Raw genomic sequence first — 18,793 nt, 5'->3', positions numbered from 1 at the left:
ATTGGTACTACTGAAAAACTAATTATCAACCCCAATCACAAAATATCTGATCAATATTGTTCCATATTGTTGGTTCTCTTGCTAGAAATAAAAAATATCACGAATGCTCATTAGTGCCAGTTTATGCGCGCTGCGATTCTACGGTAAGACCCTTCAATTGCCCCATCTCAATTACCAGGGGCTATTACCAGGGAGGGAGGGAGGGCTATCGATGTGAATATTCAGGGGTCCACCATATCTTCTTATTAATAGAATTTGATTTTTGATAATAGAATGGAGTGTCTTCCGAGAATCATAAGAAAGAAAAACAAAAAAAAAGAATAAGATCGATCATCAACTTGAGATCCCAATACACCACCCACCATGCATGCGGCGCAGATTATATATCAAGCATAAATTTCAACTTAAATCAATTTCTTTTTATCTTTTTTTTTTTTTTTTTTTGTTTCTTTTCTTTTCTTTTTTCACGTTCCTGAAAGAACAATAATGCTAATGTGAGTTACCAGTCACCGGAATAATCCAAAATCACCATTTATGGGTTGATTTGTACACCCAGCCAGCAGTGATGATTTTTGACATTGAGCACTAGAAAGCGGTAATGCAGGAATCCCAACCATCAAATATATAAACTTTGGGAAATCTTTCAAAAGTATGATCAAGATTTATCTATTTTTGGCCAGTCAGCACAGCACCACAAGAACTCAGTAATCGGTATTTTCAGTGTTTTCAACATCCAACTTTAGTCTCTCCTTTAAGAAAGAACACTGCTCCAAACTGCAACATCGACAATCATTTAAACCAAAATAACCAAAATAACCAAAATCACCAAAATAACCAGAAGAATCAAAATCACTGAAAATTATGAGATCACTTTCAATTCACTCGCTCGCTTGTTTATTAACTGTCCCCGCAGTCCTCGCAGTCCCAGTACTTCCAGTACTTGTTGGCCAGCGTACTGCATCCAACGGTGCCATTATGCCTATCGGTAGTACTCTTTCAACCGTTATTCGTGGTACTGCTGCTTCAAGTCAAGTGATTGTCACTGTCACTGAAACTTATCGTTCTACTTCCATCGAAGAAGTCCAAGCTACCGTGGATACCACCGTGTATGTTACTGATCAACCTGCAACTTCATCGTCTTCAACAACAACAACCAAAACTTTTGCTACTGCTAATGAAAACAAGGTAGTTTCTGAAAAGTCAACATCAGCAACCTCTGCTGCTCATACCACCGCCGCGGCCACGGGAACTAACTCATTGTTTTCCATCTCTCCAAAACAATCATCGAAAATCGCCTCTAGCGTCACTGCGTCTTTATCTCCGGCCGAAGCCACTGCATTATCCGCTTCGGTTCTCATGGACGGGTTCGATATTGAATCGGTGAATGGGGATCTTAAAGACTTTGTCAATCCAACTGAGAAATTCGTCGATGGTACCATCAAATGTTCCAGTTTCCCAGCAGGGCAAGGGGTGATTAGTATTCCTTGGATTGGTTACGGTGGGTGGACTTCGATCCAACAATCCACGGAAGGTGGTTCTACTTCTGGGGTGTGTACCGATGGATTATACTGCTCTTATGCTTGTCAGGCAGGAATGTCCAAGACTCAATGGCCAGCAGCCCAACCAGGGGACTTGGAGAGTCGTGGAGGATTGTTATGCAAGAATGGGTATTTGTACAGAACCAACACCGCCAGCGATTATTTGTGCGAATGGGGGGAAAACCTGAGTTACGCGGTATCCAAACTCGATAAAGTCGTTTCTTTGTGTAGAACCGATTATCCTGGCTCGGAAAACATGAACATTCCAACGAGGTTGATGCCAAATTCCAAAAAACCAATGAGTGTGGTCATTGAAGCAGGATATTACACTTGGAACGGTGGTAAAACTTCTGCCCAATATTACGTTAATGATGCTGGGGTGGATGTTGTCGAAGGGTGTGTTTGGGGGAATGCCAGTAGTACGATTGGTAATTGGGCTCCGGTGGTCTTAGGGGCAGGGTATACCGAAAATAAGACCTGGTTGAGTATCATTCCAAACCCAAATAATGAAAAAGCACCAAATTATGATCTTGTGATTGAAGCAGAAGATGGCGCAACCATTTCCGGAGATTGTTGGTATAAGAATGGGGTGTATAGTGGAGGTCCAGGTAGCAAGAGTGATGGTTGTACTGCTGCTATTACTGGTGGTACTGCTAACTTTGTGTTCTCTGCTGTTGGCACTGCAAGTTAGTTGATGGGCCTTGTGCTGGTTCACCGGGATTTTTCCATATTTTTATCACTTTATTACTTTGATTTTAGATACAGTACTCTTAGAATTGTTAAACCTGATATATATATATATATATATATATTACACATATATAAATAAATAAATACCAATTTGAAATAAACGGTATACTTGAACTAAAATTGTAGAGGGGGAAAAAAAAAAGCAATCAGGAAATGATTCGAAATCGTGGGTATCTAATGTGGACTATATCTTTTATTAATTAATGTGATCCTCCCTTCCATTTATCTGTAATGGTTAAAAAAAAAAAAACTACAAAGACTATATTCAGAAAAGAATTGAAAGCAATATTATTATTGTATAAAAACAAAAAAAAAAAAAAAAAAAAAACCAAGAGTCCCGTTATTTCTGGAAAACAAAAATCAATGAATCAAAAAAAGTAATAATTCATAGTATATTATTCACAACTAAAAATACATTAATATCATCAATATCAAAGGAACTTACCCTTATTGACGACCAAGGCTTCGAGCACGGCAATGGCTGCGTACAATCTGTTTTCAGCTTCTTCAAACACCACCGAGTTTTCTCCATAAAAGATTTCATCACTGACTTCGTATTCGTGACGTGGTAAACAATGCATGAATCTCCAGTCCTTAGCGACCTGACCTTGTTCAATCAATTCCTTGGAAACCTGGAATCCCTTGAAAGTTTCGAGTTTTTGCTTAGTTTGGCTTTCTTCACCCATAGAGACAAAAGTATCGGTGACCACGATATTGGCGTCTTTTACGGCAACGAGTGGGTCATGGACCACTTCAAACTTACAACCTTGTTCAGAAGCCACTTTGGTGGCGACGGCAGCGACTTGTTCGTCGAATTTGTATCCTTGAGGAATGGCCACGGAAACGTTCATGCCAAATTGTGCGGCGGCCACTGCCAAATCATTGATGACATTGTTGGCATCGCCTACCCAGGTCAATTTCTTACCTTTGACATCCCCGTTGAATTGTTCCTTGATGGTCAACATGTCACAGATCGCTTGAAGTGGGTGATACGTGTCACATAAACTGTTGATCACTGGGACACTGCTGTGCTTGACGAGCTGTTGGATTTCGTCGTGGGAGTTGACTCTGGCAAAGATCGCCCCGGTCATGGAGGAAATCACCTTGATCGAATCGTAAAACGACTCATTGACTCCTAGCTGAATATCTTGGGACCCCAAAAAGAGTGGGTGGCCGCCAAAGTAGTTGACAGCAGCTTCGGAGGAAATACGGGTTCTGGTCGAACGTTTGCTGAAAAGAAGCCCGACGGTCTGGGTCTTCAAGGCATCAGCAAGATTATCTGGGGGAAGAGTATTTGATTTGACGAGGCTCTTATAATGGGCAGCACGATTCACTAGCGAGTGAAGTTCGGTATGTGAGAGTTCGGAGATCGACACCAAGTGACGAATTGGTTTAGCGGAGGTATTCGAGAGCATTCTGATAAAAGTAGATGACATTATAGGAAAGCAATTGAAAGGAACAAATGGGAGTGAAAAAAAAGACAGGCCAAAACCCCTGGTATTTATGATATATTTTTCTGCAATAACGAGTTAATACAAAAAGTGTAAAAAAGTCCGTGTTGACTCATCGGCAGCAGCACGTATATCAATTAATTAATTATCATCTAGATGGTTAAACCCCGAATATTAACATCATTAGCAACGGCAGGGACTTTCGCAGAATATCTTACATCACGGTGGTGATTATCGGCTGGTTCCCATAGTCATTTTATCATCGACTACCACAAGCTATCTCCCTTATTCTCACCAGTTGCTGGCTGTGTTGTTGTCCTATGACTCTTACGCATTAAAATTTTTCAACATGAATCGGTGATCAATGTGACTAATTACCGTCAGTCAGAGTCAGCGACAAAAAAGCGCTGTTTACCGATGGCAGTGACTCAAAAGTTGAACAGCTCTTACATCACCACATTGTGATTGTAATATTGCTGTGATTTGCAGTGTTCCATTCCGTTTCACTCGCACCTGTCAAATGCTTCTCTCTCTCTCTATGTATATATATGTGGCAATTACTCATAAACTGCTCGCACGTGTGACACTTGGTATACCTATTATTTCCCAATGTCTTTAAAATCTACAACCATTCTCAACCCCATAATCATAGATTCTGACACCAAAAACACCTGAAATAAAAAATAAAATAAAATAAAATAAAATAAAATAAAATAAAAACAAAATAAAAACAAAATAAAAACAAAATAAAATAAGATAAAATAACCTAAAAAAGATCACATACAACCCACCAAGAACTTAACAAACTAAACATCAAAGTAATTGAGCTTCTTCAATCTCCATCAAGGCCTCAGTTAATCTCTCAATCTCGATTATATGCTCATCATCTTCCCAGTTCTTGGCATCAACTTCTTCAAACTCCAAGACTTCATCCTCCACAATCGTGCCATTTTCGGCAACAACTTTTCTGTGATAATCAGCAGCTCCTGGAATCTTAGCCTTGATTTTGGTTTCCAACTTCCCGGTACCATGGTTTCCCTTTGGGTCTAAGAAAAACAAGCTCGAACCATTTTGAGATTTCCCAACATTATACAAATTATTGCCGTTCGCCTTGACCTTGGACTCTTCAACTTGGACTAGACTCACATCGTAACTGATGGTTGGACCCATAGTGATCTCCAAGTTGAACACCGAAACATAACTCACTTTTTTCCCCACGGTGGCAAGCGAGGTAGTGAAATTGGTTGAAGGATCGAGCAAACTGAATTTTTTGTTGTTTTTAATGGTGCTCACCGTAGATTCCACATCCGCAAACTTCTTGTAGTTTTGCACGTTGCTGAATTTCACACTAGCACTGGAGTTCAATCCAAATTCAATAGGTTTGGGCGATTGTGAAGTGGCAAGTTGTAAAATCCCCACCCCGTACACCGACTCAGAGTAGCTAATGATTTGATTAGCCTGCGATGGTTTGAATCTCCCCAAGTTCATGGCAAATTCCTTCTTGCTCACTACAGTAGCGTTAGGAACCAACCCCGAAGCAAAAGTGATATCAGGGTTTTCCCAACCAAATAACGCAGCAGAAACTATCCAGTTGTTGCCAGGAGTGATTTCTGGCTCAACGGTGATTCCCAGATCATCATCGCTAAAGAAAGACAATGTGGCGTGCTGGGTGCCTGTAACCACTTCCACCGTGAGTTTGTTAGTCTTAGACCACAATAATGGCAAATAAGGAGTTAAATTAATATCAATAGCCCCCAAATCGAACGCATTAGTACCAACAACAGGGTTCCAAAGACTAGGAGAAATACCTCCGGTGAAGATCACCGGTTTAGGGGCCTCAATGGCCACGAGCTGATCATTGAGATAGAACTTCAACACCCGCACTGGGCCTTTACCGAGCAAATGATGGCCATGACTCTCGAATTTATGGACATTTTCATCAAGGACGTTGGAATACCAGAATTCTTCAGCAGCATTACCACTGACATGAACCCTAGCTGATGCGGCAATGGTTTTTCTGGAAAGTGGAGAAAGGGTATAAGAAACATCGTCATTTGGTAAGTAGCGCAATGGAGTACCATCGTTGTTGCCAGTAAGTGGAGTGATCGTAGATGGTGGACCATACACTACGGAATAAATCAGTTTAATTTGATTAAGTAATGAAGAATTGGCTTGTGATGGAAGCACAGATGATTCAAATGATTTGAGCATTGATGAGCCCAAAGAACTCACCATGGCATCACCATTATAATTGTAGTAATGAACAGTGATGGTGACGTTGAAAATCCCGGTGAGTTTATTATTGACCAAGTTATCCAATTGATAAACCAACTTCCCAGGTTTTTTGAAAAGACTAAGATAATCACTAGCGTCTTTCGTGATGTTGGAGATAACCGACTTGCCACCAGGTTCTGCAGTGGAAGTTCTCCAAATTTGGACGTCACTCAAGTACAAATGTGCCAATCTATCGTATTGCACCCCACTGACAACCGTGCTGATATTGACAACCACTCTATTGAAATCCAAATCTTCTGGAGGGGTATAGCCGACCATAGCAGGTTTTCCCCAAGAGTTTCCGAAACTATAATCATCCAAGACCACTTCAGAATATACTGGAACGCCATAATCCACAGCCGGGACGGAGACTTCAAAGATTTCATGATACTCTGGACCTTCAGCGTCGGTAGTGGAGCCCGATGGCACCCCAGAATCCAATTGATGTAATGAATGATTGATTTGGCTGGACACATCGTGGTTCACCAAAAAGAATCTTGAGAATGGTAGTTCACCATAAACATGTTGGTAGACAGATAACACTGATAAGATGAGGATGGCTGGATAAGTAATGCACTTTCTTATCAAGGAGCACCGACTTCTACTGGAAGGGTTGGTTTGCCATTTAGGAGCATTGGCCACTGGCAAGTATTCATTTTCCAACTTCAACTTCATTCTTTGTTGTTTGTTTTTTTGGTGAATATTGTTCGTTCAAACAAGCAAAATAACAATTCTTGCTAAATTGGCCCCCTTTTATAATAGCTAGCGATCTGCGCCGGAACACCGAATTATGCCTAATAAGGAACTAAAAAAAAAAAAAAAAAAAAAAGATTTGTCAACTATAGTTGAATACGCCAACTAGCGGAGTTAATTCTGATTAATAATATAGAGTATTTGCGGAGATAAATCAGTAACTTCTGGTTCATCTGGGAGGGAAAAAAAAAAAGAAGAAGGTGGGCTGCCAGCAATTAAATTAATTTGGCAGTGAAATAACAAAAAAATCCTTATCATGTGCACCAACCAGGTGGGTGCAACCAAGTCATCCGGAATTAGCGTGTCTATTATATCTATATATCTTGAGCGATTGATTGATTATTGCAATCTCTATTACAATAACTATCATGTAGTTTATCCTTAATGATTGCTCCCATTCGAAATCACCATGGAATGAATAAAGAACATCTGTTGTGATGGTCTAGTTACCTAATAATAATAATAATAATAATAATAATAATAATAATAATGTTGACATGCGGCGAAACATCAATAATACCAGGAGTTTGGTGCAAATTATTACAACATCATATAGTTATATCATAAAATAGGAATAATGTGGATACCTGCAACACTGGCTGGGCTCGGTTCCAAACTCCCCGAATACTATCATGATGTTTTTCCCATTTTGAGGCTGTCATCCGGAATCTTCTCTTAGCCGTTCAAAATCAATGGTATGCGGTGATCAATCCCACGGCAGAAATAGATCTAAGCTGGAGGCCTTGAAATGGATACCTACAAATACCCAAAGAATATTTATTAATATATATATATATATATATAATAGAATCCTAGAATATGTCTCGTGATTGTTTCGTCAGAAGCTTCTTTTATTATTGTTATCATCATATACAAGGATTATCTGTGACGCAGCTCGTTAACATTGTTACCACTTTTGTTTACATTAGCTCTCCATCTCAGTTTTGCAAACATTGTCTTTCAAGTCGAGCTCACATAACAATATCAACCTCGCCATTTCCAATAAATGAAAAAAAAAATTATATCTAGGAACCCAATTCCATAGTGTGTGTGTGTTTTTTTTTTGTTTTTGTTTGTTTTTCAGAAGAGTCTTGAATTGGTGTTTGGATAACCAGTAACGAATCTCAACATGAAAACCCCAAAATCAAGTTACCATTCTTTGGGCCTGCTTGAGTGTCAAAGAATGTCAGAATCCGCCGCCCCATTGAAAAGAAGAAATGTCATCAGAACTGTGGTTCTAGGAATATTATTCCTCACCACCACTGCATTATATTACTCTTCACTATTCAAATTCTTCACCAATTCAGCATCAACGCCGCAAGAATTCGTCCACTATAAGCGAGATCTGCAATTCGATCCACCGGCCGACCCTGGATTTCTAAGGGTTCCAAGATTAAGACATCTTGTTTCCCACCCCAAAGTCTCGTCAATTTCCACTGCCAATTTAACCAGAATGAACGCTTATACCACCAGTGATGACATTAAGGAAGTATCCCAAATTGCCCTTCCTGCTCCAACGTACGGTACTCCGGTGACATCCCAACAACTCTTCGAGCACGAATTTGCAAATTCTTATGGTTACGTTCTCAACGCCCCGTATTCTCCCCCAAGTAATTCGTTCAATCGAGTGACCCTTGAGCTTCACGTCACGTCACTGGGGGTCCAATATGATAGATTATCTCATTTGTTTCTTAATGATATCCCACTTTGGAGACCTTCTACTGCCGAACCCAGCGGGCTGGAAATTGAGTGGTCGGTGGTGAAAGACGTTAGTGATCATTTGCCATTGTTTGAAGTTCAAGGGACCATCAAGTTCGAATTGGATAATATTATCGATACCAGCACAGGGATTAATGGGGTGTTCAATGTCACAATTACTGCATATTACTATGATTATCAAGAACAAACCAACGCGTTACTAGATGAAGTAAAATCCGATTTATTTGTCTTCGATGGAGAAAACGTCACCGATAAATTGGTAGTTAATAATAATTACACGAAATCATCATCATCATCATCATCATCACTCGCCAATAACTTTTCGTTTTCCATTGGCACTACCGCTCCTTCGAAAATCTTCCTGATGGTTACACCATCATCATCCACCGGATCACCTCTCTTGCTCCTTCCTGATTCCAACTTCACCTATTCTGTTCCTCAACTCTCCTCAAATACCACCCGAGCAAAACTTCTGCTTTTCATCAGTGGTAACGGTAATGAAGAATTCTGGTACCTGAATATGCTAACACCTTCAACACAAACCTGGCCGTCTGTTGGTTTCCTTGGTGCTGGTCCTGTCAGAGTAATTAAAGTTTACTTAGACAACGAACTAATCAGTGTCAGACTGCCACCACCGGTGATATACACTGGGGGAATTGCTCCAAGTTTATGGAGTCCTACTGTAGGGATTGGTGCGTTCGACGTCGAGCCAGTGGAAGTTGATTTGAGTATCTTGTTACCGAAATTGACCGCCAGTTCCACCATCAAAGTCGAAGTGATTGCTGGCAAGCAAACTGCAGGTGCTACAAACGAGGAAACCACCACTTTGGAGAATTGGATCTGCTCGGGAAGTTTGATGGTTTGGGAAGATTCAAATGTTAAACAAATCACCGGCCAAGTAAACACCATCAGTTCCCAACCGGCATCGCAACAAATCACTGTGAATACTCCGGATTCCACCAGTTTGGACCAGACGGTCGGGTACGAAGCTACGGTGGATTGTGATTCGACCCTTCAAGTGGAACTCTACACCGGCGAGTCACAAACTTACGAATTCAAGAGTTCTCAACAGGTGAAGTTCTACAATGTTCAAACGTACCGGGCATCGGGGTCCAACAGCACTTGTCGGTCGGAAATCTCGATGGTCGATGAACTTACTTGTGATGGCACCACCAACAGTTATTCCAAAACCTATTTGACGGTGGTCAACATGAACGATACCACTACCGATAATGGATCGTCTGAAGTTATAGCAGTGGTGGTTGATCAAGGTAGTGACCGGACCAGACAATTGGCCGGGAAAAAACAGTACCAATGGAGTGAGTATCAAAATGGTACTGCACTGTTTGTATTAAAAAGCAGTGGGAATTATGGGAGCGGGAAGACTGATACCATGGTAAGTTTGGTTGAATATGATTCAGGTTTGAGCTATCATGATTCCAATTGATTTTTCTTCTTGTCAAGTGTTGGTATATGTTTCACCCTTAGAATTATAGAAAAAACCTTATAATACCATCCTTGGGATTTCATTTAAAACACACACACACACACACACACACACTTCAAAACATCTCCTGTAAGAGCTATCTTCAATACCAATCCTTGTTTTATTACTCCCTCTCTTCCTTTTTTTTTTTTTCTTTTTTTCCCCTTTCTTATTGTATTATGTTATTTAAGTTGCAGCCTGATCAGCAGTTCTCAACAAAAGATGGACAGTAGTGGCCAGATGATCCTCGTGTAGAAAGACTCGGATCATCCAACAATACGTTTCAAAACAGATGCCGAAGCTGTGTACACATATTTCAATCTATTGTACACACACACCCGCACACTTTCAACAAGAACACCAGCACACACACAACATCCATGATGCCTTCCATTGGCACATCATTCAGAACTCCACAATAAGCCCTATCTACCCGAAGAAAAGATATTCCCGCAAGACGAAAGTCCAAATAATATAAGGCAAAAGGGATAACGGCCCTTTATAGCTATACCGGTTAGTTAGTTACCCTGCAGCTGAATGCACCCGGCCCGCCGTGCGGCAGCTGCGGTGCCCCTAGCAGTGGCTTTTTTGCACTGTGTGAGGAATTAATTGTATTGTCACCACCTAAAGATCATCAAACATCCACCGTAGCGTTGCACAGAATCTACCCTACAATACCCACAACAATACCAATAATAGTACTTTTTTTTCCCCCCTCATTATTGAATACTCAGAACACCCTTGCTATCGAAACTTCTTTTAAAATAATGCCCCCCGACGATCAGTTCGGTCAGTCTATCGCAGACTCGACAACAAAACAACAACAACAACAACAGCATCACTTTTCTCAAAAAAGAGGCCCTTGGTCTCCGGAAGAAGATCGCAAGTTGATGGAACTCATAACTCTTTATGGTCCTACAAACTGGGTACGAATCCTGAACTTTTTGGGGTCGCGTACCGCCAAACAGTGTCGTGAACGATATCACCAGAATTTGAAACCCTCGTTAAATCGGTCGCCAATCACCCCCGAAGAAGGGGCGTTGATCGAGGAGTTAGTTGTTCGATACGGTAAACGATGGGCAGAGATTGCCAGGCACTTAAATGGAAGGTCAGATAATGCCATCAAGAACTGGTGGAATGGTGGTGCCAATAGAAGAAGAAGAGCCAGTGCCCAAGCAACATTACCTCAAGAACAATATCTCCATAACTTGGCCAATCTGCAACAACAACAACAACAACAACAACAACAAAGAACAGCTCCTATAGAGAATAACAGTGACTCGTCAATGGACCATCATCCTCAACACATGGCCTCTTCTTCGGAACATCTAGGGTATTCCAGTCCTAGTCATCCACATAATCTCCAACCACCAGCCAATGTTGGTGGATCTTTGAAACAATTTCCGCCTCCTATGTCATCGCAAATCAATTTGCCCTCTTTGACTCCTAATTTATCATATCAATCTACAGAGAGCACCTACAATAATCAAAACGGCTTTGTTCCGACATATATCACCACCGGCTCAGCTCAAAACCAGCCGTCTCTTATCGGCAGCGAGTTTTCAAAACGCCGCTTACTTGATCGCCGACATTCAGCAGCTACCATATTGTCTTCAAATTATATTCTGCCATCTCCAACGTCGCTAGTTAACTCTCGTAATTCTCTGATTTCTTTTGACGCGTATTCTAGCAACGATTCATTGACGTCCAATTCTCGTCGTTCTTCAATCATCGATACCTCAAGCGGCTTGGGTGGTAACACTGGCTTGGGGTTATCTGTTGGCTTGGGAAATACTTTAGAAGGTACCAGGAAAAGACATTCGATATTCGGATTAAATAATATGGGAATCACGAATTCCTCCACCCCTATGAATAGCGGATATTCCTCGCCCAATAAACCAGGTGATCAAATGCCACCAAAAGACCCCAATAATAATAATATTAATATTAATAATAATAATAATAATGGTAACACTCTACCTCCATTGAACTTTAGCACCACTGCACTTTCACATCATACCACGTCGATTGCCTCGTACCATCAGAATACACACGGGCCATCACATCAAAGTTTCAATCCGCCTGTTTACCAACATCTTCAGCACCTGCATCTGGTAACCTTACCACCTTTGTCGACCAATTCTGAAAACTTACTGAATGATATCTTCAAACCAAACTTCTCTTTAGACAAAAAAACTCATGAAAACTTGAAAACTGGTGTATCGACAACCATCGCCCCTTCACAGAAAACCCTGGGCGGTGCAGGATTGTTTAAATCGAATTTCTCGTTTAGACCAACAGCCACTGCTGCTGCTGCTGCTATTCCACAACATCATGGCAAACCATGTCCCGGCGCGGCAGAAAGAATGGTCATTGATTGTTCAGCTGGCGACCCAACTCTGATAAAAACCGGTGATCAAATAGACAACAATGTGGTTATGACTGATGCTTCGCCGGTAGTGCCGGCATCATCTGCGACTGTTTCTTCTGAAACATCAACAGAGGAGACTGATCCTAAAAAAGAAGAAGCACAAGGAGGAAGAATTGCGATTTCAAATTTGCTTAGTTAGTTGATGAATGGTTTTTACTGTCTATATTTTTTCCCCCTTTTTTTTTTTCTCTCTTTTTTTTTTTTTTTTTTTTTTTTTTTTTTTTTTTTTTTTTTTTTTTTTTTTCTTTTTTTTTTTTTGTTAATACCTCCATCACTTCATTTCTTGTTTAAAGTTTTCTTTTCTTTCATGGTTAGTTATAATATAATGATGGTGTTCATCAGGTTTGGCTTGATGTTATGATTTACAAAAAATTTCATGTGTACCTACGATAGGCGTATTTCTAATAATGCACTAGGCTGTTCAATTTTCATACCAATTGAGGAAATCTCTTGATGAACCATATTTCACACCCAATTTGAGGAGATATTTTGATGGATCTTTATAATATTCATCAAAGTCAAAAAGGATTTTCTTTTTGACCGACGCGTTGAAAATTTCCCTGTGAGAAAAGTTACCGCAATATGATATTCCTATTCAATACTTCCAAAGAACGATATTGGAAAAAAGAAATGTTTACAGCCCAAATAATAATTTCAATTTGATTACTGGAGAGATGTTATATTTTACATCAGTCCTCCCAGTAAAGACCATATTTGGGGAGAGTATATATATATACTGATGGATAGTTTTGGTGATCATTATAAACAATATCTAATAGTATCAGATGTTTGGTGAGCATAGTTTATTATCATGAGCATCCTAGTATCTAATTATATTTATAATATCGTTTGTGGATTATCTCATTGGAAAAAGCTTTCGCAATAGTTCGTCTTCAATAAATTCGACGCGTCAAGTCATGTCGCTTGGCGAAGGGTTAGAATTCTAACGTTGTAATTCCAAAAAAAATAAAAAAAAATGTATTATAGAATGTGTGAAAAATAATGTTATCATTATCAATCTTGATATATAATATTTAATTTGCTAAATATATGTCAAAAAAAAAAAAATAATTAAAAAACGCGTAATATACAACTATCAGATTGAATGTACATTTTATAACGATGTCGTAATACAGCTCAATATATAATCCAAACCCTAGGAATCTAAGTTCGAATGATTTTATCTAGTAGGCTTTAAATTTCTTATATAATTGATATCCAGGGAAATTGGATCCTCTTAATAGAATCCAAATTCTTTTCTGAAGATCATGGCTTTGGTCTGGAAATCCATTGATCTCCCACATTCTCATTAATGATGCGATGTAGTCCAAGGAATACTTCACCAAATCATCGCTATCTTTTCTTTATATTATAAATTTAAAATATCTATATTCTCTTGATATTTTTTTTTTCTCTCAAAATGTATTGTAACTATTTTCTCCAACTCTGAAGGCATTTACTCTTCAAAACTTTTTTGGTGGACAGATAAATAAATTTGATTTTACAATAATCCTAAAAACCAAGAAAAAATGAACATATGTTCTATTGTATTATCAGGTACTAAAATATTTGAGCAAAGTGCATTTTTTAAACACTCTATCTAATTTTTTTTTTTTTTTTTCCTTCAAAGTACAAGACATGGATCACTATCTTCTAAGATAAAACTCCAATGAGTATTAGTCTTTATGTGTTCGTAGGAAATGTTCCAATTTGAGAAGTTAATCTCTCTCAGAACACATTTATGTTTAAATCAAAATAATACAGTAGATAATTTGATATTTGAAAAGTATCATGAAGAATATACTTTTAATTAGTTTTTTTTGGATCTTGATTTTATTTTGAAAGGTCCTTGTTTCAAAAGAAAAGTATTTATAAGAAAAGTATTTATAAGAAAAGTATTTATCAGAAATGAGATTCGAACGTGTCATCTTGAGGTTCGGAATCTCTTCAAATGAAAAAAAAAAACAAAAAAAAACCGGTTATAAAAGAAAAAATAAGAACCTATGATTCTCAAAACAATAATATAATCAATGATCTTCCGATAATATACCGCATATATTATTATTATCTACTCTACATATGCTATATAGTATCCATACGATATAATATATGATGATGGCATTTGTTTGTTTATAATCACGTGCTCATAATGTCAACAAACACAGAAAAATAAACAAACAAAATCGCCAAAAAGCCAATGATAATAAGTGAGAATCGCAATATAATGGGAGATAAGATATAGCCCAGGGTTCTTTTTTTTGCGTACTTTAAAATGGCGGATTTTTCCCAAATTAATACTATTACTGCTCTCCAACAGCTGAATGTTCAAAAACAATTGCATAGTGCCCATCTAAAGAATCATAATCGTGAAGCCAAAACTTCGCTACATCATCCTGGCAATAATATACCCCATGGATTGCAGAGGACCATTACTGCTGATCATTCGAAAAACGGTAATTTTATTGATAAATCCTTATGGGAAACCGAAAGAGTATTGGATAATATCCGCCTTGAAAAAAAATTGGCCAAATTAGATTTAGAAAACATGATTTTCGAATACGATAAAAATAAGGATATAAGTTTCATGAGCGATGCTACAGAGATCAAGCTATTGAAGGAAAGTGGAGAGTTTGGGAGGAAAAATATTTTCACCAATAATAAGCACGGACAAGAAAAAAAAAGAAATATAAAGAAAAAGCTGAGATTTTCAGATGATGTTAAAACGATACTAGATGGGAAAGGCAGCATCAAGAACAATAACCAAAAGAAGCAAACGGCGAGAGTGGTTGGCAAATCATTGGACGTTAATGTGACTCAAAATAAGAAAACCAGTACCAAGAATGCTGACAGACCTCTTCCTAGGATTAATGATAATTCTAAAAAATCAAATGATCCGTCACTCGGAAAGCATTCACAGCCCAACAACCTAACACGACAATCATCATCGACAAAAATAGTATACCCAAAACCAGTCACACGATCCAAGAGCTTGAGAGACATAACTTTTGATGATGGGAAAACTAACTACTATTCAATGGTCTCCAATGCGTCGAGCTCAAATACCACCCTTGACGAAATTGCCCAGCTAAAGAGGGACTCGCTAGAAAATGAGGCCAAAGACGCCTCTAAAAGTGAAAGATTGATGAAATTATACGATGTGCCCAAAAAAAATATCCTTGATTCCGATATCGAATCCTTGGGACTAGAATCTTCATTTGAGTACGACCTTGACTTTCCTGGTAAAGAAGGCCAGCAATATCCTTTGGGAAAAATTGAGGAATTAGAACCTTTGCGGATGGAAAAAGTTGCGTTCAGTGATGGCGTAAAACTTAATACTAATGCTGTTATGGAATCTCAATCTAGTCCTTTCAGTAATCAGTCACCAAACCTGGCCGAGTTAACAGATAATGATCTATCAGTAATGCCCACTCATTTTAGCAGCGCAAACAATATGACCAGCACCCCTGCCAAGTTATACTCGATCGATAGTAGTACCCCATTGATCAGGAAAGTTTCCTTCGCTAATATTGAGAAAGAGCAAACCAATTCTCCAGAAATCAATACTACGCATAGAGCCAAAGAAATCCAGAACCCTATATTTATTGAGGCAAAAGGTAGGATTGAAAAAATAGAAAATCAAATATATGATAATATCGATATGGATGAAGAGGAACAAAGAAAAGTTGAGAATCATCAAACCTCGGAACTCCCTGCTGATACAAAATCTGGCAATGATTTTATTGACAACGGTGATTCCTCAGACACCATCCTCGGAGATGAGGATAGAGAGCAATTAGAGTACGAGAAATTGCGGTTGCTGTATGATCTAAAAGTGTTGGAACGCGAAAGAGAAGACTTTGAAAATGCCAAGAAAGAATTTTCCATTGAATTGGCAAAGTTGAAATCAGAAAAGCAGAAAGTGCAAAAGATGAGACAAGAAGTGGAGAATGAGAAAATCAAGTTGAAGAATGACAAACAGAATTTAGAAATGGAAATTATGAAACAAAAAAGACTGACATCACAGCCACAAACACTGGATGAACTAATTGACACCAACAGAGCTAACCAGACATTATTTCATAGTGCATTAGATCAATCAATAGTTGACAATTCCAAGTTGAGATCCCAGATATTTGATACTTTTGCTTCTAGTGACCATCCTAACCAATTGGAAATTAAGGGCTATATTTCTAGCCTCGAGAATTGTCTTAATAACCTTATCAAGGAACGTTATTTGAAGGATTTTGAAATGTCAAAGTTGAAGGCTCGAATAAGCGGGCTCAAGTTTGTGAGCGGTTATCTTGAACATACAGTTCGAGAAGTTTATGTCGACTGTTTGCTTCAATTGATGAAGTATTCTCGGGATTCTAATACAAAGAGTGACAATAAATTAAACCGATTGATTGATATTTCTGGCATTGATGAATTAACCCAGAGCGAAATATCTAAGATTTTCGATAGTCATACTGGTCATGGTAAACAAAGGCAAACCGCGCCAATTCATAATCCAAGCACCAGCTATTTTAATAACTTGTCGATACATCTTGATGCTAAGCTTAGTAATGTGTTGACATTTAATAATCGAAACTTTCATTCCTCGGCGATGTCGCCCAGAAAAAAGTTGATAGTGCTTGTGAAGTTTGTCATGGTGGTTAATAAATTCAAACGATTAATGAAGCAGAACAGGAAGAAGGAGAAGAAATTGTACAGAATTTTGGAAAGAAAATCAGTCCCAATAATGAATTAGGAACTGAAGGGGTATGAAACCCACCAAAGACAAAAATTGGAGCAAATGGTTTTTGGTAAAAGACATCCCCTCCCTTTTTTTTTTTTTAATATCCTAATGGTATTTCTCCCAAATTTCAGTGAATTTGTATTATGGACATGATGTATTATGGATATGATGCATTTGAAAAGATAAGGAAACCATCAAAAACCTATTGCAATTGTTGAAGCTACGCTGGGTCTTTTTTGTCCATCGGAATAGGAGGCTTTCTTGAAGGATGAAATCTATGCCATTCAGTCGAGACATGTATATTGCAGAGAATATTTTCACTAAATGACAATAAAACACTTTTGGAAACCATATTTATCGGCTCATTTCCTTATTCCGTAGATCTTACTAGTAAATCCTACGTGCTGGTAGGTTTCTTTGATCGCTTAATTTAACGCAACTCTGGGATAGGCCATGATAACTATTTGGAACACACCTGTGTGATTTGAAATTATTTTCAGAAAGCTGTACGTCCGTAATCTCTGCAGAAATACCTATAGGTGTTGTTTGCAAGTCTGCTCCACCCATTTTTGCTTTTTGTTTTACAGTAATTGGATCACAGAAGGTTTCCACCTGGAACATCAAAAAATGGGCCTGCATGATGGCATATCGCCTCCCCAATGCAATCAACCCAGATCACTGATTTTCTTGCAAAAAACAAAATAAAAAGATGATTCCTAGAAAGGCCAAGTAGTTGCCGAAAAAATATTGGATTCTTTTTTCTTTTTTCTTTTTTCTTTTTTCTTTTTTTTTTTTCCCTTCTTGTGATTTCTTGTCAGTGATGGTTTTGTGTAGGTCTATTTCTTTTCTTAGTTGGGGTGGGTGGCATTTGAGACATCAATTTAACCAAAATCAGCTAAATTTGTGAAGGCGATGTCTCCTGTTTCGGATAAAGCAGTAAAATATCTATTGTTATCCACCAATGGTGCTATTCTCGTGATTTTTTTTTGCAAAAGCTACTTATACTCTCAATCGGGAAGTATAATTTTCCCATGAACTCGCGCTAGCGTCTGGACATGCAGCATGCGCCAGACTAGTGAGTAACAAAATAATGCTGATGGTGGCACTTCACAGGCTAAAAACCTCTTGATACGCTGTTTTGGGCTTAATGACGTTTCATATCCGGGAAAAAAAGGCAGACCTATTCTAAAACATGCTAGGGCTGACTTGGGTCAAACAATATCTTCTCTCTTAATGGAAATATTATACCCTATTCCAAACAAATAGAAAAACCGCTAATTTGGTTGGGGTTTACCAAAAAAAAAAAAGAAAAAGCAAAAGAAAAAGAAAAAACAGAAGTTACCGAAATCCGAGATCAAAATAATAGGACGTACAGAGGGAAAAGCCTTTGGATAAGACGACAAATAACAAGCTTTGGGTGGGGGCCTGCAAAAAACTTTATTGTGGTCCTCCACTTTTTTCTCACTAGAGGTTATTTATTCTTAGCTCAATTTTTTCTGTCTTCGCACATATTTTCAAACTAACAATGACATGCGCACTAAGCTAAAAGCTTACGATCATAAGCTTAGATCGACCTTGACTTTCTCGACGGATGTTTCAGCAGTCCACAACTCATCAAAAATAATATAATGCTCTTAATATATAAATGGGTTGATG

At 38.5% G+C, this 18,793-nt stretch overlaps 6 protein-coding genes across 6 annotated transcripts; 4 read left to right on the top strand and 2 right to left on the bottom strand. All coding sequences in view use genetic code 12, as the record gives it.

The window, feature by feature from the left end:
• Nucleotides 1–861: 861 nt before the first annotated feature.
• Nucleotides 862–2,229, top strand: DASC09_028160 (SUN domain-containing protein; the record flags this gene model as incomplete). The annotated part of the gene is made up of 1 exon (XM_064996419.1): nucleotides 862–2,229. The coding sequence occupies one exon, from the start codon at nucleotides 862–864 to the stop codon at nucleotides 2,227–2,229; it is 1,368 nt and encodes a 455-aa protein (XP_064852491.1).
• Nucleotides 2,230–2,719: 490 nt separating this feature from the next.
• Nucleotides 2,720–3,724, bottom strand: ARG3 (ornithine carbamoyltransferase; the record flags this gene model as incomplete). The annotated part of the gene is made up of 1 exon (XM_064996418.1): nucleotides 2,720–3,724. One exon carries the CDS (start codon nucleotides 3,722–3,724, stop codon nucleotides 2,720–2,722), a length of 1,005 nt encoding a protein of 334 aa, XP_064852490.1.
• Nucleotides 3,725–4,552: 828 nt separating this feature from the next.
• On the bottom strand, nucleotides 4,553–6,688 carry DASC09_028140 (uncharacterized protein; the record flags this gene model as incomplete). Its single annotated transcript, XM_064996417.1, has 1 exon — nucleotides 4,553–6,688. One exon carries the CDS (start codon nucleotides 6,686–6,688, stop codon nucleotides 4,553–4,555), a length of 2,136 nt encoding a protein of 711 aa, XP_064852489.1.
• Nucleotides 6,689–7,895: 1,207 nt separating this feature from the next.
• Nucleotides 7,896–9,932, top strand: DASC09_028130 (uncharacterized protein; the record flags this gene model as incomplete). Its single annotated transcript, XM_064996416.1, has 1 exon — nucleotides 7,896–9,932. One exon carries the CDS (start codon nucleotides 7,896–7,898, stop codon nucleotides 9,930–9,932), a length of 2,037 nt encoding a protein of 678 aa, XP_064852488.1.
• An 806-nt stretch (nucleotides 9,933–10,738) lies between these two features.
• DASC09_028120 (uncharacterized protein) lies at nucleotides 10,739–12,541 on the top strand (the record flags this gene model as incomplete). Its single annotated transcript, XM_064996415.1, has 1 exon — nucleotides 10,739–12,541. The coding sequence occupies one exon, from the start codon at nucleotides 10,739–10,741 to the stop codon at nucleotides 12,539–12,541; it is 1,803 nt and encodes a 600-aa protein (XP_064852487.1).
• A 2,133-nt stretch (nucleotides 12,542–14,674) lies between these two features.
• Nucleotides 14,675–17,149, top strand: DASC09_028110 (uncharacterized protein; the record flags this gene model as incomplete). The annotated part of the gene is made up of 1 exon (XM_064996414.1): nucleotides 14,675–17,149. The coding sequence occupies one exon, from the start codon at nucleotides 14,675–14,677 to the stop codon at nucleotides 17,147–17,149; it is 2,475 nt and encodes an 824-aa protein (XP_064852486.1).
• Nucleotides 17,150–18,793: the final 1,644 nt, after the last annotated feature.

Source organism: Saccharomycopsis crataegensis (genome assembly GCF_037102585.1).
Source record: "Saccharomycopsis crataegensis DNA, jcf7180000000077, whole genome shotgun sequence".
Taxonomy (NCBI): Eukaryota; Fungi; Ascomycota; class Saccharomycetes; order Ascoideales; family Saccharomycopsidaceae; genus Saccharomycopsis; species Saccharomycopsis crataegensis.
The sequence above is the reverse complement of the archived record's forward strand: the minus strand, read 5'-3'. Positions and strand labels throughout refer to the sequence as shown.